The 22,014-nt window shown below is 48.7% G+C and overlaps 1 protein-coding gene across 2 annotated transcripts in view; it reads right to left on the bottom strand.

The window, feature by feature from the left end:
- The window catches only part of LOC137427866 (uncharacterized), a 53,093-nt gene extending 31,547 nt beyond the window's left edge, over window positions 1–21,546 (bottom strand). Inside the window, exons 1-4 of one of the 2 annotated variants that reach the window (XM_078776412.1) lie at window positions 21,517–21,546; window positions 21,034–21,237; window positions 18,610–18,653; window positions 18,372–18,437 (exon numbers count right to left, since the gene is read on the bottom strand). In XM_078776412.1, coding sequence (XP_078632538.1) covers window positions 18,372–18,437; window positions 18,610–18,653; window positions 21,034–21,105 — 182 coding nt within the window. In that variant the 5' untranslated portion in view covers window positions 21,106–21,237; window positions 21,517–21,546. Of the gene's footprint in view, window positions 1–18,371; window positions 18,438–18,609; window positions 18,654–21,033; window positions 21,386–21,516 lie in introns of those variants that run through there. The other variant, XM_068117649.2, reaches the window with a different exon arrangement.
- Window positions 21,547–22,014: the final 468 nt, after the last annotated feature.

Here is a 22,014-nt window from a genome sequence, read left to right as displayed (position 1 = left end):
AGATCAAATTTGTGCAGCCTCTTTCTAATGGTAGACTCGTGCACTTTGGCATCAACAGTGGCAAGAGCTACCTGTAGGTCCCGTGATGACATTCTGGGGTTCTTAGAGACTTCTTTCAGCATCTTGCGGTCTGCTCTCGGGTGGAACTTGCTGGGGCGGACTGGCCTGAACAAACAAGTTGGCAGTTGTTTGGAATCTTCTCCACTTGTAGATCATCTTCCGGACAGTCGAATGATTGATTTCAAATTGTTTGGAGATCTTTTTAAATCCCTTCCCAGACTCGTAGGCATCTATAACCTTATTTCTGAAGGCCTCAGAGAGCTCTTTTGATCTAGACATGGTGACGCCGCATGCTTCAACAACAAAGAGCAAGCCAAACTAAATGTCTGAGGTTTAAATAAGACAGGTTCCTCCAAGATCCTCTCCAACGATGTTCTAATCATTTGCACCTGAGCTGGTGCACCTCATTCTAATTTTAGGTATTTGAAGTAGTGATAAATGCAGGGGTGTACTTACTTTTTCCACATGCGAAATTTGCATTTATGTTTATTTAAATTATACAATGGACTACAAAATGTAAATGTTTCATGATATTTGTTATATTATATCACCTTTATCTTGTTGTTGAAATATTGTTGTTGTTGAAACATTTCAACAATCAATATTGTTGAAATGAAGATCAAATAGCTGTCTGTTGAAATATGTTGAAAAAGTCAAAACTTTACATGGGGTGTACTTACTTTTTCACGTGACTGTGTATATATATATATATATATATATATATACACACATATATATATATATATATATATATATATATATATATATATATATATATATATATACACACACATATATATATGATATTTTGGGGTTGCTGTGCTGCCTCTGGCACTGTGTGCCTTGAATGTGTGCATGGCATCATTAAATCAGGAGATTACCAAGGCATTTTGGAGCGCAATGTTCAACCAAGTGTCAGAAAGCTGGGTTTCCATCGAAGGTCATGGGTCTTGCAGCAGGACAATGACTCCAAACACACTTCAAAAAACACCCAGGAATGGCTCAAGACAATATGCTGGACTGTTCTGAAGTGGCCAACAAAGAGTCCAGATCTAAATGGCATTGAACACCTGTGGGGAATTTCTGAAAACAGCAGTTGGGAGAATGCACCCTTCAAATCTGGGAGAACTGGAGCAGTTTGCACAAGAAGAGTGGACCAAACTGTCAGTAGAGAGGTGTAGGAAGCTCCTTGATGGCTATTCGGAAGCACTTGACTGCAGTTATTTTGTCCAAACGCTGTGCTACGAAATATTAAGTCTCGGGTGTCAATAATTTTGTCAATGCTATTTCTTTTTATTTTTGGATTTAAAATGATATATTAAGTTCTGAATCAAAAACAAAGGTTCTGTAATATTAAACAGTGAAATAAAGAATTGTGGAGACCAAATACTTTTGGCAATTTCAACTTATTTTTCGATAAAATTGTGAGTTATTTGAAAAAAGTGCAAGGGTACCAATATTTTTAGCCACGACTGTGTACATACTTATACATACATACAAATATATATATAATATATATATATATATAATTATATATATATATATATATATATATATATATATATATATATATATATATATATATATATATATATATATATATATATATATATATATACATATATATATATACTGTATATATATCTATATATGTGGATATATATATATATATCTATATATATAAAACACAGTTTGTGTGTGTGTGTGTGTGTGTGTGTGTGTGTGTGTGTGTGTGTGTGTGTGTGTAATGTTACCGATAGACTCCTAAACGGAGAGGCTTACGTGCTTGATATTTGACATAGACATGGCCATTGAGCGTGGGACGAACATGGCCGAACTCAAAATATTTGACGATCCATATTTTTTATTCATATTTGCCTCAGCGCATTTCAGCAAAGTACCCGCTAATCTCAGCCGCTTCCAGAACAGCTCGCTGATTCGCTCAGAGCTCGATTTTGTGCGATATGAATTAAATGTCTTTGAAACAGCTGTGAAACGTCTTTCCACAACCCTTCCGTAACCGATTGGAGCAGTTTCTTGCCGCACAAAACGAGATCCGCGAAGCGAGTTGGTCGAGTCGTGCTGACCAAGATGGCGACACGGCGGCTTCACTTTTCACGGAGTATGAGCATTCTATATATTTTCAATTCAGTGCGCCCGTGATTTGTGGCATAGACATGACCATTGGGCCTTCACGGTGTAATTTGTGCGAGGCTTTTGTCCGAGTGAGCTTGAGTCGAGAGGGCGAATGTACGGGTTGGGAATGTACGGGTCTCCCTTCCCCCGCCCGGCAACGCCGGTACTGGAGGACGTCACAGGATCGGTGAGTCTCCAAAATCCGCTTCGTGCTGTTGTGAATATGCAGGACTATGTCCGATTGTTGTGCTGCTCTCCGACCATGAGAACTGCAATGTCATTGTTGACTGGCCATCCCCTTCCCTCCCCCTTCCCCCTCCCCCCCTTCCCTTCCCCCTCCACCATACCCCTACCCTTCTCCCCTCCCCTCCCCCTCCATTTTCCCCCTCCCTCTCCCTTTTCCCCCTCCCCCTCCCTTTCCCCCTCCCCCCTCCCCCTCCACCTCCCTTTCCCCCTCCCCCTCCCCCTCCACCCTACCATTTTCCCCTCCCCCTCCATTTTCCCCCTCCCTCTCCCTTTTCCCCCTCCCCCTCCCTTTTCCCCCTCCCCCTCCCTTTTCCCCCTCCCCCATCCCCCTCCCCCTCCCTTTCCCCCTCCCCTTCCCTTCCCCCTCCACCCTACCATTTTCCCCTCCCCCCCTCTTCTCCCCTCCCCCCCCCGTTCCCCTCTCCTCCCCTCCCCCCCGCCCAGCAATGCCGGGTACTTCTGCCGGGTCCCCCCCTCCCCCCTCCCCATCCCCCCCTCTTCCCTCTCCCCTCCCCCCTACCCATTCCCCCTCCCTCATCCCCCCTCCCCCTCCCCTCCCCCCTCCGGCCACTCCCCCCTCCCCCTCTTCTCCCCTCTCCCCCTCCCCCTCTTCTCCCCTCCCCTCCCCCGCCCGGCAATGCCGGGTACTTCTGCTAGTGTGTGTATGTATATATATATATATATATATATATATATATATATATATATATATATATATATATATATATATATATATGTATATTATATTGTTACGTGTTCCTTCCCGACCTCCTGGTCTCGGTATACCTCCGAACCCCGAGAGGAGCCACGGAAGAAAAATGTGTTATTCTGTGTCAGTAATCAATAGTGAAACCACACAAATGATTATAAACGCAAATAATTGTTACGGATCTCGGGGGTCGGCGCTCCCCTTATCAAGGGGGGATTAATCCCCTTGTCCGTGACTGACCGACCCGAGTCCTTAGAAGTTATAACGCTCCTTCCGTTCGGTATTAGCTAGGGTCATTGGTCAATGTAGTCCCAAATACCTACTTACTAACCCGACCGTAAAGCAGGGAAATAACTCCTGCTCGAACCACAGACGTGATGGTAAATGCCGAGCGGTTAGCAATCCGCGGTCCGAGCCATTAACAAAGACTAAACCCGATTCTGAACGGTTCCGAAATTGTGCCACAAGTACTCAATTGAAAGAAAGGACGGAGGCGATTGGATTAGGGAAAAACAAAGAAAGAACAAGGTGAATTTATTTACAACCAAAATGAAGAGGAAAGGAAAGAATGTACAAGAAGAAGAAGAAGAAGAAGCAGGACACAGGGCAGGCTTAACCACACAGTCTTAACTTACGACCCCGGACAAACATACACACTCACACGGGATTGTAGCTGGTAGGGTGGAAGGTCCAGGTAGAGGGTATGGTGGTGAGGTCCAGGCTCCAGGTGAGGCTCCGATTCCGTGGGCAAAAACCCGGTAGGCAGCTTCGCGCGTATCGTTCAACCGCGAGCGGACCTTACATATGGCGGGGGGGGGGGGGGGGGGGGGGGAGACTCGTGTCCTTCAATAAAGCGCCTTTTGTAATCGAGCTCGTATACAATGCGTTCTCCCAACAAGTCCTTCCAAAGAAGTTCGTTTGCCAGCGTGCACAGTCCTCAAGTCCTTCGTGCAAGAAGTCCCCGAAAGAAGTCCGTTTGCCAGCGTGCGCAGTCCTCAAGTCCTTCGCGCAAGAAGTCCCCGAAAGAAGTCCGTAAAAGGGCTTTACGCTCGCGCTTATATATCGCGCTTCAAGATCACTACGCGCTCCATCAAGCCACGCCGGCCAGTGATATTTCATCAGCCCTGGTTGGCTGGTGGGGGCTTACCGGCCACGCCCTGATGGTGAGTTGACAGGCCACACCTTGTCCTTGGCGCTCCGCCCCCTTCTTCCTCGAGCCAACCGCATGGTCAATGGCGGCGCCTGAGCGAACACTAACCAAGGCACGTAACAGAATTTGGAGAGAGGTCGCAAAATGAGCAAAAGGGCCTACTCCTTATTTGATTGATGCAACGCAGATTCAACTTTTGGAAACACAGCCTAAACTAAGACATAATAAGGAAATAACTGAGTTCCAATGGTGGCCTACGTGTTGCTTGTGGACTAACTAGGGGTGCTACCTTTAACCTTTTCTGTCATATTTACAAGTGATTATTATTTACAAAAGTGTGGGTTCTAAAACCGCAACACTGCACCCTCCCTTTTTCCAGGCTCGTCCCGAGCCGAAACACAAGGGCTGTCTTTTAACTTAATGTGACACTTAGGTGTGGTTACCCTCTACTTTTAACCTCACCCTGAGTGCGACAGTTTTAACACTAAATATGTCCCACCTGCTGCGTTGCATCCTATCTAATGACTCACGCCCACAATTAACCGAATTGCGGAATTATTCTGAAACTACACATAAAGCCGGTGGGGAGCATTATTTACAAAAACACTACTATTTTGATTATATACAACTACAACCCAGGACCTGTCTTTTGTGGGATGAAAAAGATGGTTTGATAAGAGGAAAAATGCCATTGCCATGCACTGCACCGATACACCATACCATATGTACCAATATGCACCAATAAAGAAAAAATGCACCAAAAGCACCAAAAAGCACCATCATCAAAATGCACAGTCATCACATTTTTTAAATAATAAAATGATGACGTCTTCTTCTTCTCTGCTGGGCCGATGTTTCTGGTTGTCTTGATCTTCTTGCTTGATGTTAATTTTAATAAGAAAGGGCACAAACCGCATCCGCTTTTTAGTTGTTATCGCTGTGACAGATCAACCTGCGTGTCAGGTTGCGGTCGATTCCGAAGAGAATCGTTGGACTGCCCTTACGTCTCGACTACGGCCGTCGGCCATTTTGACGTGCGTGCTTTGTGCGTCGAGCAAGGTTTCTTTGCTTCGCTTCAGCCTTTGCGCGCCGCGCAAGGTTTTTCTTTGCTTCACGTCAGCCGTTTTCACCGCTTTCAGACGTATCTGGTGTGTGTGTGTGTGCAACGCGGATATACCTGAAGGTAAATCTGAGGTTTGCCGACTGCGAGCTGTGGAACGTCCATACCCGAGGGTGTGATTTCCCAGTCGCCTGGAGGGCGCCTTTGCACAGCTTTGGCAGCCGGACTGTAACTGCCAACCCAACGGAATTCTGGTCTCGATTGGACATTGATCTGTCGATCGCTGGAGCGGATCGACTTTGGCTTGAAGCCGGGGAATAGAGACATTGGGAATCTTCTTCTTTTCGCTCACTTGGAGCACAGTGAGTTATATTGTACGTACCTGATGGTACCATCATAGGAATGATATACTATTTTTGTACAATTGATTACTATTGTTTTTGTACTGTTATGCTTGTGTGATCTTAATACAATACCTGTTGGTTTGTAACAATTGTTGTGGCTTCACCATTGATCTTTGACATACAGAATAACACATTTTTCTGCCCCGACTCCTCTCGGGGCTCGGAGGTACACCGTGACCAGGGGGTCAGGGAGGAGCATGTAACAACATCCCTTGAAACAAGAACAATGTTGTCCATAGCCATCTCTTTGCTCATGTGAATGGCATGCAAAATGAATCTAGTATCCCATTCTTCATGGTTGGCTGTGAGATTGGTCAAATTGAGACCTTGATTTGAGCTTATGACCCCTTCCTCATCAGAGAAACCACCAGCAACAACAATTGTTTTCTCTTGATCTTGAGTTTGAAGCATCAGTTCATCTGATATGAACTTGGCAAGGTCAGCTTTATTTACAGGAAGAGCAAGAAAACTTTTCCAATTGTTTGAAAGGGCAACATTGCGATCTTCGATGACCCGACGGACAGCATGAGTACTTCTGTTACGTCTTGATTGTGTGGATGCCTTGATTGATATTTTCCGGTATCTGTCAAATACTACATCGATCCTTTTGTATGCACTTACTTTTTGCAACACACATTTCACAAATGCATCTGCCACATGACCAAATGTTTTGGCCTTGTCTGGCTTTCCAAGTGCTACAACCAGTGCTTGGCCATCAATAATCAATCCTGATTCTCCTTCAAGTGTGATTGATGATGGGCAAGACATCGGCCAATATTGACTTTGTACCAGTTCTGAGGGATTTGTTCATTTCAAGAAGTGATACTGGAACTGGCATGAGTTCATGTCGTAATATTACATCCATGTTGACTTCCCGACCACCATGGTAAGCAACAAGGAGATGGTGCAGGATACTTCGATCTACTTTAAGAATGGTCTGCCTGTCATACCTGTTTGACCATGGTGGCCATCTTGAAATCCAAGATGGTGGCCATAATAAGAATTTATTTTGGCTTAATCAACTTTCTTGTCCCCAAAAATGTGGGTATAGCCACCAAAATCAACTTTCTACATTGTTTAGTAGCTGAAATATAAGCTTTTTAGTGTGAATTGGCGGCCATTTTGAATTTTGTCATTTTGGGCATGTTAACTTCAAAATTCAGCTTTTGACAACATTGTTTTTTGCATTCAGGAAAAAAAAACACATAGAAAAAGATATGTTTCCGACTTTCTCAAAGAAACGCCCATGGATTCATTGATTGGCAACTTTTGGAAATATCCGACCAGTCTAAGAGTGGCCAGTCAAAAGCCACTCCTGAGAAAATGGCACATGGAAGCACGCCTGAAGTTTGCAAAAAAGCACGTGAAAGGCTCTGAGAGAATGAGGCAAAAGATTCTGTGGTCTGTGAGTCGAAAATTGAACTCTTTGGCATGAATACAAAGCGCTATGTCTGGTGGAAATCAAGCACAGATCATCACCCATCTTACACCATCCCCAAAATGAAGAATGGTGATGTGAGACTCATGCTATGGGGATGGTTTTCAGTGGCAGGGACAGGGAGACTTGTGAGGATAGAGGGAACAATGAATGGAGCCAAATACACGCTAATCCTTGCGGATAATCTGCTTCAGAGTGCAAAATACCCAAGACTACAGCCGAGATTTACCTTCCAACAGGACAATAACCCCAAACATACAGCCAAAGCAACACTGGAATGGCTTCAGAACAAGAAGGTAAAAGTCCTTGAGTGGCCCAGCCAAATCCCAGACTTGAACCCCATTGAGAACCTGTGGAAAGACTTGAATATTGCTGTTCACCGACACTCCCCATCCAACTTGACAGAGCTTGAGCAAATATGCAAGAAAGAATGCGAAAAACCCCCTAAATTCTGATGTGCAAAGCTGATACAGGCATATCCAAGAAGACTCGAAGCTGTAATTGCTGCTCAAGGCGCTTCTACAATGTATTGACGTAGGGGGTTGAATACTTACGGTATGTAAATTAGATATTTCTCTTTTACTTTTAATCATCTTGTAAAAATTTCTAGAAAAAAAAAAATACACTTTCACATTATGAGGATCATTATGTGTGGATCAGTGACAAAAAAAATCTCAATTTAATGCATTTTAAATTCAGGCTTTAACACAACAAAATGTGAAAAAGTCAAGTGGTGTGAAACTTTCTGAAGGCACTGTACTTTAATTAGTCTGTGAGTATACATCGTGTTTCCAAGGCAAGGCTTTTGAGTAGGGTGAATAAAACTGGTGGCTAAGACCACTGCGAGGTGAAGTGGGGCTGGCCAAGGATAAGCCTTTCATGAAGGTAAGCTGTTAATTATCTTCAAATGGGGTGGTTAAATTTACACAAATACCCAGTTTCTATTCATGCACTTCCTTTGAGCTCCTTAGTATGCATGCAAAGTTTCATGGTTTTGGAGTTATGGAGGAGAAACACACACACTGACTGACTGACTGACTGACTGACTGACTGAAAGACACCCACTGGCATTTATTATTACACTGTGGTGCTGTGCACACACGACTCGATTGCCAGAGAGGTAGGCCACAACACGTGGATACAACAAGAGTCTTTATTAAGAGGTCGCACTTCAGCACTGGGCGGGCTCGAGCTTAGAGCGTGGCCGATCGGTCGAAAGGCGGGGCATGCCTTTCAGTTCCCTGCCTGGACGCTCGCGCCACCCACTGGTGTGCGGAATTATTGTCCCTTGTGCCCGCCACACGCGCACCCCCAGAATTCCCGCGCACCTGAAGGGTGAGCTTGCGGGGAAGCCGGATGACCCGGCCGAAACGCCCCCTGGCGATGCGTGCAGGGCTGGGGGGAAGCGGGACGGCGGGGCTGGGGGGTGCCGGGGGTCTGACCGCTGGGGGGCGGCCTCGACGCGGAGGCAGAGATGCTTGCGGGGGATGGTCCAGATCGCGGTGGGCCGGCTTGAGGCGGTCCACGGAGATACGATCTGGGGCACCGCCGATGTCGACGGTGAAATATTTGTCCCCGGTCTCCAGCACGCAGAAGGGCCCGTCGTATGGGGGCCGTAGCGGTGCCCGGTGGGCGTCGTGCCGGATGATGACGTACTCCGCCGTGCGAAGTTCCGGGGCGACATGGGAGGACGGGCAACCGTGGTGTGCCGTCGGCACCGGGGCAAACCTCCGGGCGGTCTCCTGCAGGGTGAAGCGCTGTTGCGCCGCGGACCAAGGAGCCGTGGAGTCGGGGATAAATTCGCCCGGTACCCGCAGTGGTTGCCCGAAGACCAGCTCCGCCGAGGACGTGCGCAGGTCGTCCTTGGGCGCCGTCCTGAGGCCCAGCAGGACCCAGGTGAGCCTGTCGGCCCAGCTGCCGTCGCGGAGGCTGGCCCGGAGCGTGGCCTTCATCGAGCGATGAAAGCGCTCGCACAGGCCATTGGCCTGGGGGTGGTAGGCCGTGGTGCGGTGCAGTTTGACGCCGAGCCCTTGCGCCACCGCGCCCCAGAGCTCCGAGGTGAACTGGGGGCCGCGGTCGGACGAGATGTCCGAGGGGGCACTGAACCGGGCAACCCAAGTGGCGATGAAGGCCTGCGCCACATCAGCCGCAGATGTCGCCGCCAATGGCACGGCCTCCGGCCACCGTGTGGTGCGGTCCACCATGGTGAGGAGGTGGGTGAACCCCCGCGAGGGGGGCAGAGGTCCAAGTCGACGTGGACGTGGTCGAACCGATGCTCAGGCACCGTAAACGGGGGTGGCGGTGGACCTTTGCGCGCTGGCACGCGAGGCACATCCTGGCCCAGTCGCGGACGTCCTTCCTGAGGCCATGCCAGACGAACTTCGCCGCGACGAGCTTCTGGGAGGCCTTCGTGCCCGGGTGGGACAGGCCGTGGATGGCGTCGAAAACCGGGCGCTGCCAGCCAGCGGGCACGATGGGGCGAGGCCGGCCGAGGGAGACGTCGCACAGCAGGGCCGCGCCCGCGACGTCGAACGGCACCTCGGTGACGCGGAGGCCCGTGACGGCGGTCCGCAAGGCCTGGACACCGGGGTCGGCGGTCTGGTCCTCCGCCATCCGGGCATAGTCGATCCTGAGGTGAACCGCGTGCGCGACGGACCGGGAAAGGCAATCCGCCACCGGGTTGTCTTTACCCGCGACGTGACGGATGTCCGTCGTGTACTCGGACACGGCAGAGAGGTGACGCTGCTGAAGTACCGATCATGGCTCAGCGACCTTGGCCATCGCGAACACAAGGGGCTTGTGGTCGACGAAAGCCGTGAACGGGCGGCCCTCGAGCAGATGGCGGAAGTGTCGGACCGCCAGGTGGAGCCCGAGCAGCTTGCGGTCGAAGGTGCTGTCGCGGCGTTCGTGCGGGCGAAGCTGCCGGCTAAAAAACGCCAGCGGCTGCCAAGCACCACACACACACTGCTCGTGCACCGCACCCACCGCGTAGTCCGACGCGTCAGTGGTGAGGGCGATCGGTGCATCGGGCGCCAGGTGCGCCAGCATGGTGGCGTTGGCCAGGACCAGCTTTGCGCCCGCAAACGCCACGGCCATCGGCTCTGTCCAGGCGATGTCACCTTTGCCTGGCTTGCCCCGGAGGGCCTCGTGCAGGGGGCGGAGGAGCTGGGCGACGTGGGGCACGAAGCGGTGGTAAGAATTTACCATGCCCAGGAACTCCTGGAGCCCCTCGATCGTGCGGGGGCGCGGGAAATCCCTGATCCGCCTCCACCTTGGCCGGTAAAGGGACGGCCCCGTGCCTGGTGATGCGGTGCCCCAAGAAGTCGATGGCGGCGACGCCGAAACGGCACTTTGCGGGGTTGATGATCAGGCCATGCTGGCCCAGTCGTTCGAAAAGCGTGCGGAGGTGGAGCAGGTGCTCCTCCCGGGACGCGCTCGCGAATAGGCTGTCATCCAGGTAGACATAGATTAAAGGTAAGTCGCGCAACACGCTGTCCATGAGCCGTTGGAACGCCTGGGCTGCATTCTTCAACCCAAAAGGCATTCGCAGGAACTCAAAGAGGCCGAAAGGGGTGATGACGGCCGACTTTGGGACATCGTCCGGTTGTACGGGGACCTAGTGGTAGCCCCGGATGAGGTCCACCTTGGAGAACATGGTCGTGTTTGCCAACCAGGCGGAAAAGTCCTAGATATGCGGGACCGGGTAGCGGTCGGGGGTGGTGGCATCATTGAGCCGGCGGTAGTCACCGCACGGCCGCCATCCTCCGCCGGGCTTCGGCACAATGTGCAGAGGAGAGGCCCAAGCGTTTTTGGAGCGCCGTACGATACCCAGCCGTTCCAGTGTGGCGAACTCCGCTTTCGCCACGGCGAGCTTCGTGGGGTCGAGTCGGCGTGCCCGGGCATAGACCGGCGGCCCGAACGTGGGGATATGGTGCTCCACCCCGTGTTTGACGGCCACCGCTGAGAAGGTGGGCCGCGTGACGGCCGGGATACTGGCGAGGAGGCGGGTAAACTCGTCCGCTGCCGGAAGCATGCAGACTAACCTCGCCGGGACGGAACCTTTCAGCAAGCCGCTTGGCAAGCCGCTCGGTGAGCCGCTCAGCGAGCTGCTCAACGAGCCGCTCAGCGAACAAGCGAGCGAGCGAGCTGAAGGTTTCGGCCTGGACGAGACGTCTGCGCTTGACGTCGACCAACAACCCATGCGCACATAGGAAGTCCACGCCGAGCAGGGCCATTGGCACGCTGGCGGTGACGAACGACCATTGAAAGCGCTGCCCTTCGAACCGCAGTGAGAGGCAACGCTTCCCGAATGTGCGCATGGGTGTACCGTTGGCGGCAAGCAAAGCGGAGCCCCGGCCCGCGGCTTGCTTGTCGGACGCGGAGGCAGGGAGGACGCTTACCTGCGCTCCCGTGTCGCAAAGAAAACGGTGCCCGGACAAGGTGTCCGTGATGAACAGGAGGCTGCCGGAATGGCCGACGCTCAAGGCCGCAAGTGAGCGCCGGCCCAGTCGTTTCCCGACCCGTCAAAAGAACACGGCGGGCGGCACGTTTTAGCCTTGCGGCCGAACCTGGCATGGTAGTAGCACCAGGTTTGCGGCGGTGGCGGCCGCGTCGGCCGTGTCGGCGGCGGTGGTGGTGGCGGCAGCGGTAGTGGGCGGGGCGCAGCAGCGGCCACGAGGGAGGCCGGGGGCGCTGTAGCCTCTGCACCGGGATCCACTACGGCAGCACTGTAAACCGACCGCGTGTCGCAGGCCGCGAAAAACTTGTCGGCCTCTCCGGCCAGGGCGCCGGGTTCCATGATGTTGGAACCGGCCAGCGCGAGGCGCACCTGTATCGGTAGCTGGCGGAAGAAAAGTGCGCGGAATAAGAAATCCGGGCGCTGGTCCCCATGCAGAGACAGCATGAAATCCATCCGGACAGATGGTCGTGTGTCGCCGAGGGCGGGAAGGTCCAGGAGGCGGTCGGCACGTTCGACCTCTGTGAGCCCGAACGTGGCAAGGAGGAGACGTTTGAGCGCCTCGTACTTGTGGTCGCCCGGCGGGCGCCGAAGGATGGACACGACGCGGGCGGCCGTCCCGGTCCCGAGGGCGGCGACCACGTGGTAGTTACCGGGTCTCATCCGCCGTGATGCCCCGGAGTTGGAATTGAGCTTCGGCTTGCACAAACCAAACGTCGGCTTGCGCTTCCCAAAACTCCGGGAGTTTGATTGTGACGGCGTTGGTAGCCATGGCGCGTTCGGGGGTCTGCAACGGCTGAACCAATCGGGGTCACCAGTGTGGTGCTGTGCACACACGACTCGATTGCCAGAGAGGTAGGCCACAACGCGTGGATACAACAAGTCTTTATTAAGAGGTCGCACTTCAGCACTGGGCGGGCTCGAGCTTCGAGCCCGCATATATGTCCCGAGGCCACGCCTTGCCCCCGGGTGTGGCCGATCGGTCGAAAGGCGGGGCGTGCCTTTCAGTTCCCCACCTGGACGCTCGCGCCACCCACTGGTGCGCGGAATTATTGTCCCTTGTGCCCGCCACAACACTAGCAAAGGTAACCAGCGTTGTTGGGCAATGCATTGTCACTTAGTTATGAGAATATTAAGAGAGGAGGGGAGAAGAGATGAGAGGGAGCAGAGGGGCTGGGGTGAGGGAGTCGGGGAGAGGGGGGAAGCGGGTGGGGGAGGAGGGAGAGAGAGAGGTGAGGGAAAACGGAGGGAGCAGGTTGGGGGGGGGGGGAGGATACGTAGGTGATGCCTTCAGGGTGCCAACACTGTCCCATCTTAAGGGGAATCCTGAGCACCTAATATATTCCCCCTACCAGCACCACAACAGGTTCCTTGCCATGTCCTCGCCGGAAGGGGTAACCAAAATGGCATTCAGCGGCCTATCAATGGTCAACAAGGGCCTTCCTGCCTTTTCGCTGAATGACCCAGACCATCCTTATAACAGATCTCCCATTTGCAGTCTCTGCTGGAGCAAGGAGAGGCGAGGCATGGGCAGAGTTCCGTCTTCTTTCTGCTGGAGACATTGCACCACTTGGTGGCAGAGCACTACTTCTGTCCAAATCCAGTCCAGGGACCGAGTCCCTGGACTGGAAAGATGTTCCAACAATTGTATTGCCTTGGGTACCCAAGCATGGCTGCAGGCCAATGGCTATTTGTCCTTTTTACACCTTCCCACTGCCACTGATGTCCTTAAGCCTCCTGTTGTCTTTTCCAACTGCCAATTACCGCCAGCTGCTAATTACTCCCAGCAACTAAACCGTCATAAAAAAAAAAACAATCAGACAATTACGCTACCCTGCCCCTCTCCAAGCTGGCCTGCTCTTTCACTGCCTCAAAAGACTCCAACCCCTTCACCGTGGGCGCAGATCGAAACCGTGTAAGAGATGAGCTGACCAAGTAACAAATCAATGGCTAAACTTCTGTGGGTGTCTAACTGCATCTCTACAGGTACCATCTCATGCACTGTGGGAGTCAATCAACACTCCACAGAGGCTGTCTGAGCCTCCATCCCCACTATCTGTTGCTCTGCCGCCTGGATGATTTACCATGCTGGCTCAAGGTGACATCAACATTACCATGCCAATGCATTTCTTTAATCAAATTTACTACACCATTTCCAGACAAAAATAATCATTATTTTTTAAAGTTTAATTTCAATATTCACTTTTAATTCCTCTTCATTCTGTTTAATTTGTTACCCTCACCAGAGGAGAGGGAGGGCATTGCATTTGTCCGTTTGTTTGTCTGTCGTTTGTCCGCACAGAATAAATAAGATTTTCTGTGCAACGATTGGTCCGATTGACAGGAAATTTTCACTATTGGTGCGCCTCCTCCTGTATAATTTTTTAATGATAATTATGACACCATAAGTCACGTGGTATGGCGACATCTTGGGGAAAACCCAAAAACTTTGCCCCTCTATGTCTCCAAAGTGCTGCATCGAAAAAATTGAGGCATGGCTCATTGTAAAGAACTCTCCATGGGGAATAACATATATTAATGATGATGTCATAGGTTCCTCCGTTATGACGTCATAATTCAACAAGTACAAAACTTCATCCGATCAAGACGAAATTTATTGAGCGTCATCTAGGGATAAATTGGTGGAGAAAAAATTAATAATTATGACGTCATAGGTCATGTGATACGGGCGCCATCTTGGAAAACCTGAAAAACTTTGCACCTTTATAACTCCGAAAGCACCGCATAGAGAAAATTGAGACATGGCTCATTGTAAAGAACTCTCCATGGGGAATAACATACATATATTAATGATGATGACATAGGTTCCTCCATTATGACGTCATAATTCGACAAGTCCGAAACTTCATCCGATCAAGATTACATTTTTTGAGCATGATCTATGGAAAAATTGGTGGGAAAAAAATAATAATGATGATGTCATCGGTCACGTGGTTCGGCCATCATATTTGTTTTAACACAAAAGCCTTAGACACCACAGAAAACCTTTTTTCTCCAAAACAGCTAAACAAAGCAAAGCAAAACATTACATGCATGATCACATAACCATGACGAACAAAATGTTATGTGACCATGACGTCATAGGTCACATGGTTTGGCGGCAATAATTTTTTGAAGAATAAAACCACTTCTCCAGAACGTCTGAACAGATTGAACAGAAACCTTGCGTATACCATGCTGACCTTGAATAATTCATATGCCACATGTTTTGGCGGCCATGTTGGATTGAACGAAAATCTTTTAGAAATTATATCTCTTGAACCGCTTCATTGACCAATGTGAAACTTCAAAGTAATGTACTAGTTGTAAAGCAGAACATGTGTTTAAAATTTCAATATGATTGGTCTTTCAGTCTGGCAGCCAGAAATTGTTATTGTTTAAAGAAGAAGAAACTCTACTATGTTATCTTCTCCAGCCATGTGAGTTTTCAATAAATCTATTAATTATGTACTGTTTGAAGTCAGTGGCATCCTTTCGATTAATTACATAAGTCTATTATTTATGTATTATCAGAATGTCCCTTTCGACACTTTGGACTGCTGAGACCCATTGGACCTTTGAAAAACCTTAAAAACCCCTCAAGACCCTTAAGACCACCAAGACCCCCAACATACCCTGAAGATCCCGAAGACCCTGAAGACTCTGTAGACCCAAAAGACCCTGAGGACCCAAAAGTCATAGGACCTTGATGACCCAAAATACACCAAGGATGTAAAATAACCCGGGGACTCAAAAGGCCCGAGGACAGCCTCATAAAAAATATATATATTTAAAATACAATACTGAATTAAATTTTATAAAGAGGACATCATGTGTCACGCATGTCTCATGAAAGTTGGGTTGTACAAAATAATGAAAGGGTGTACAAAAACACCCTACAAAATACACCTCACAAACACGTCCTGGTGAGGGTCTGCAACCTTTGATTGCTCTTTATTGTTACTTTTGTAATAAGAAGCAGCTTTTGAAAAATGCCACGATAAAGCTATCTTAACACGGATATACACACTAACATGGATTTCACCCAAGACAGACAACCCCCTTGGGGAAGTGGGATTTTATTTCACTTTCATTTATTTTGTCTCTGCAACCACTTGTCCGATCAATGCAAAACTGTAAATATGTGATGGACTAGCTATTCTGATTTCAGTTTTATAAAGAGGACATCATAGGTCACGTGTCCGATGAAAGCGGAGTTGTATCAAAGCGGGGCAGATTGGATCCCAGTCATAACTGCCCGCAGTTATTAAGTAGCCCAGGCGTAGGTGGCTTGTCTAGTTATTATTGAATTAATCTTCTCCTGCTTTTGTTTTTCGGGAATAAACATTTTTGGTTATAAAAGTTTGAAGGGTCTCCTGTTTCTCCTCAGTCCTGCACACGAGCGTAAAGTCTGCAATAATTGACAGTCTGAGGGAGTTAAAGCCTGTTCAGCCCATCCGTTTAGATTGTGTTAATTGCCCTGAACACGACATTTGGAGTCAGGCGTGGGATTATTGTCGAACCCCCTGAGCCACCTAGGCTCAGCTTGGGAAATTTTAACGCCAAATTTTTAACGATCACCTCTGAGGGAGGGGTGATTGTAGTACCGCTCGTGGGAAGCGTAGATTGTAGGACATATAATTTTTTAAAGATTAATTAATCACTTGTGGGAAGAAGCTTTTGCATGATGGCGGATGGTGGATGGTTGATGGCGAAGACGATGGCGGATGTGCAAGAAAACATGCACGAGGAAGCAGCAAGGACGAAGTAAGTGAGCGCAGGAAGCGGGTGTGATGACTACCCAGGCCATATTATCAACGGTAGGTTCCAACGGTAGGGCAAAAATATCAACGGTAGGGCGCTTAGAAAGAGACAGGCCATTGTGGGCCGTTGTGAGTTGGAGCCCCAATTGGAATTTGTTGTTACACGTGCTTGTTCGTGTCATGTAAGAGCTGTGAGTTATGAGCACCCTGGGGCTCATGACAAGGAAGAAAGGATGGGACTGAAAGAGCGGGAAGCTCAATGCTCGGAGCGGCTGCAGGGAGGGGCATAAAAGCCCGATAATAATGGGATTACGTGCAGCCACATTTGGACAGACGAGGCAGATAATTTTAAATTCAAATTTTATTGGGAGTTTAATTTGGGGCAGTCTTGGTGGTAGTTCCAGGGCTGCAGGATTCGGATCAGGGGAGGTTAAGGGGGCCGGCCTCGTTGGAAATTGCCCCCCTGGAATATTGGCTTGTTCCAAGCGGCTGGAGAGCTGCACTGGCAGGATTTGGACATCGGGTCCGACCACGGGTGTTGTGGCACAACCCAGGCCCAATGGGGAGTCTGGTGGAGTGTCACATCCCTTTTCCATTAGGGTGCAGTCCGAGCTAGTGTCTCAGGTCCGGAGGGGTCGCTAGACCCCAGAAGGAGTTGAGACCTCCGGGAGTCCGAGATGTCACCAATGGGAACCTGGCATGGTGCACCATGTGGACCACTAGGGAAGGTGTTGTGGGTCGCATTTTGGTTGTGGCACCATTGAGAGCCAGTAAGGGCCTGATATGGTGACCGCCCAGGCCTCTCTTTGAGGCTGCCTTGCTGTGCTGGTCTATGGATTTGGGTAAATCCGCATGGACTGGGTAGAAATATGGCCCACCGGACAACCATTGGAGCATCTGCGGAACATGATGGAGTGATTGGAAAAGGCCTGATGATGGCCGCATGAGCTTCCACAGATGTTCCGCTGTGATTAATGAGCCCTCGGTTTGGAAAGAGAGCCCTGGGTTTGATTGGCAAGGGATACATGGGAAGATTGCTTGCAGCAGGCAGGCACTGCTGATATTCAACGTGCTTCCCAGTGGAAATTGGAATTGTGTGAAATGTACCGTTTCCCATTGTCACCAATCACCATGCTTTGTGAATGTGGGTATGTAGGTGAGTTGGGGATTTGGTATGGGTGATGGGCAAGAGGGGCATGAGAGGCAAGCATGTGTATCGGGTGGAAAGGGTTAAAATGTGACGTGTGTTGTAAATGAAGGATTGAGTTTTGATGATTAGTGTGTATGCAGGCCATGGCGGGGAAGGTACCCAGTTGTATATGTATGTGTATGTATATAATTATATCCACCATAGCACACTAATGTTCATGCAGTTTGAATTTTTACATTTATAGCTCACTGTACGTAATGCTACTATAGGTCAGCAGGTGGCCTAGATCTCCTCTGAGCCGTCGAGCCTGGGTTTGAATCTCGACCCAGCTATAAACTGTCATCCCAGTGTTCCACAGGCAGGATGGACATGAAACTTGGTGTCCCATCTGCTGGCATTATTTGATGGACATTAAAGATCCCACAGTTTCCTTTGTGAAGATTAGGAGAGCTATCACCAACACCATGGCTGAATTCCAAATTCCTTCCCCAACAACTGCTGGGAAGGCAATAGTAAACCACCCAGCATAACCGTTACCAAGAAACTGCCTCGACAGCACCAAATGCTGAACGGATTTACGCTCTGTCAGCACCAGCACAATACACAGTATGGTACATTAGAATCAGGATGCTAAAACGAAATTTTATCATTATCAACCAAAGACAAGCACATGTTGCTCAATTGATTTTTTTTTTTTTTTTTTAAACCTCAGTTGACCAGTGGCCATCATTTGGTCACACGTTTGCATGGACAGTAGTATATGAGCACAACACTGTAAACAATGCAAGCACCAACTCACCGCCGGTAGAATGCAAGAAACAGTCGTGCATCCAAGATGTTCTCCTCGGGTTCCCAGCTGCTATGCCTACACACACGAGGTATAGATTAAGAGAACATCGAGATGCAGATGATTTAGAACGTGGAGAACATGTAAAGTTGAAATCGTTGGATTCTACAGGGAGATGCACATGCAGCAGATTGGGGTGGGAGTTTGGTGCAGTGGGGTGGGGAGGAGGTCACCAAATTGACAAACTTACTTATTAGACCAACCCCTCCATTTCACTAGGTATTCAGGCTTCCCCTGCAAATATTAAGGACGAGACAGTCAAAAGAGCAAACACAAAAACAATTCAAACCAAAACAAATTACACATTATTAAAGGACAATTTGAACAGAAAGCCTGGATAACGAGCACCGATGTGGAAACAGTGGGTTAACAAGAAGTAAATATGCCTTAAACTACCAATTGTGTTGTGTATTCATCATCAATACAATTAAACAAGTTGTTCTTATGAGGTGGTAAGTGACGTGTGTTGTGTAAACTACCAATGTGTAAACGTGTGTAAACTACCAATTGTGTTGTGTATTCATCATCAATACAATTAAACAAGTTGTTCTTATGAGGTGGTAAGTCAACTTGTTTTGTCAAGTCGAGTCTGACTCCGTGACATTCACGATCAGATTTCTCCAAACATCCCTATCCTGCACTGCTTCCTGATGCTCTGATAAAGACAGTTGGTTGCATCCTTTGTCACATCCATGCAGCACATAGAAGGCCTGCCTCTTCCTCTTCTTCCCTTAATCATACCCAGCATGGTTGACTTTTCCAAGCTAACGTTTCTGCACACATGATGCGCCCAAAGTACGAGTTTCTGTTTTGACATCAGTCCTCCAATGTACATGGCGGTCTAATTTCTTCAAGCACTGATTTATTTGGTCTTCTTGAGGTCCATGGAATTTTTACCATTCGTCTCCAAAACCACATTTCAAAAATGTCAATATTCTTCCTCTTTCTTTTTCATTGTCCATAACTCACATCCAATGACAAAAACTGAGGAGATAATAAACTTACAAAGCAGAACGCATGGTCTTCAAAACAGTACAAGTAATGTACGAATATATTTCATTATTCCAAGTCAAATGATTTGGCAACTTGACTGGATAAGTGGTACACCATCAGCATGGAAGCTATCATCAAAGGGAATCCTTCATATATACCACGGCACACAAAGTGTAAAGTACAAGACACAATGTGATGCAAGTACATACGCATGTGTATGTATGTGCACGCACACACCCACACCCACACACACACACGCGCGTACATACACACACATACATACTTACATGTACATACACACACACATACATAAACACACACACACACACACACACACATACATACACACACACACAAACACACACACACACACACACACACACACACGTACAAACACAAACAAACATACTTACACGTACATACATACATAAACACACACACACACACGTACACACACACACGTACATACACACACAAACATACTTATACGTACATACACACACATACATACACACACACACATAAACACGTACATATACACACAAACACACTCACAAACACCTACACCCACATGCATTGATGTACACACACACACTCGTACATACACACATACATAAACACACACATATGCATACATACACATGTACACACACACATGTACACACACACACGTACATACACACACAAACATACTGACACGTACATACACACACATACATATACACACACACACACACAAACGCGTACATACACAAACAAACTCACATGTACGTGTGCACACATACGACACACACCTACTCCCACATGTACAGACGTAAACACACCTACGTACACACACACACACCTACATGCCCAGACGTACACACACCTACCTACACACACACACACACACACACACACACACACACACACACACACACACACACACACACACACACACACACACACACACACACACACACACACACACACACCTACATACACACGAATGCATACGTACACACAAGTACATACACACAAACACATGTACTGATGAGTGATGTATAAACACGTACATACACACACACGTATACACACACATGTACGTGCAAGACACAGACAAACACACCTACACCCACATGTACAGACGTGCACACACCTATGTATACACACACACACACACACACACACACACACACACCTACATGCCCAGATGTATACACACCTACCTACACACTCACACACAGCTACCTACACACTCACACACACGTACACACACACACACACACGTACATACACAAACACACACACACGTACTGATGTATACACACGTACATACACACACACAAACACACGTACACAAACAAACGAGCACACACATATGTACCTTACACAAGCAAACGTGTACACACACGTCCGTACGGACAAAAACAAACATGTACCCACATACGTACGTACACACACGTACGTATAGACACATGCGTACCGTTACGTTACGTACACTGTACACACTGCGTACAGACGCACGCACGCACACAGACGTGAGGCAGTGGGGTCCGAAAGACTCATCTGTTCGCAGCCCAGAGCCCAAGGCGGTCGTACCCCTGCACGATGCAAACGGATTGCCAATCCACTAACGCACCTTTCTGAAACGCTTTTTGAGGATGCACTCGGCCGCAAAAACTTGCTCACCCACAGCACTCAGTTCCTCCATTGTTCGCGCTCCGCTCGCGCGGGCTTCCACCACCAGAGCCCGCCCTGAGTCCTGCCTACCTACGTCACGGCTCGAGCGGTCGTCGGATTGGGTCAAGAGCCGGTCATGGCGTTTCAGGAGAGAATACAAAGTCTGGGGGAGGGAACGAGGAAATAAGAGCGGGAGAGGGGAGAAAAGCAAGAGGGAAGGAGAAAGAGGAGCTGCAAACATTTGAGAGGAATGATCGTGCAAACTAAGCCATTCCTAAGCAGTAAGACGAATATTTAATCATTAATGGCCGAAGCTAGCAATGACGTAAAGGGAGAATGAAAACGTAATAAACAAAGAACGAGGTTTTAATATGGTGAACGAAATGACGACGAAATCGAGTGAAAAACGAATAATGAAAGGTGCCAAGGTAAAATGACGGACAACAGTTACAACACGGAAGGTGTGCGGAGTGAAAGTGGGCGGGGCGGACAGAATCGGGGCGTGGCTCGAATGTTGACCACGCTAACGGGGAGTCGTCCGGACCTCAAGCTCAATATGTACTGTATGTTCAATTTCCCGTGAAGATACACCGGCGTTGCTTTTGTTGTGATAAAGTTACAACATTGTTTGAAATCCATTGCTTGTTTCCCTCCTGAAGTCAAAACTTGTCGCTCACTTCCATTCATCGCATGTAGAACCGTCTTCCCATCAGTCTGTAATTATCTTGAGGTCATGTACATCCCACCAGGACTCAGGTCTGCTACCTGCCCCACCACCACCTACCTCACGGTCTCCTCTATTTATACCTATGAGGTTTACGACACTCAGTGAGACTAATTCTCACTTCCATCAAAGTTGACCTTGTGAACTTCTTGTTATGCCCAGTGGTTCTCGTCCAGTTTTCTCGATAATGCCCCGATTTGTATATGTTGACCCTTT

The sequence above is a fragment of the Myxine glutinosa genome, chromosome 1 (genome assembly GCF_964187855.1).
Source record: "Myxine glutinosa chromosome 1, kmMyxGlut1.1, whole genome shotgun sequence".
Taxonomy (NCBI): Eukaryota; Metazoa; Chordata; class Myxini; order Myxiniformes; family Myxinidae; genus Myxine; species Myxine glutinosa.
Note: the sequence above shows the minus strand (reverse complement) of the source record. Positions and strands in the feature narration are given on the sequence as shown.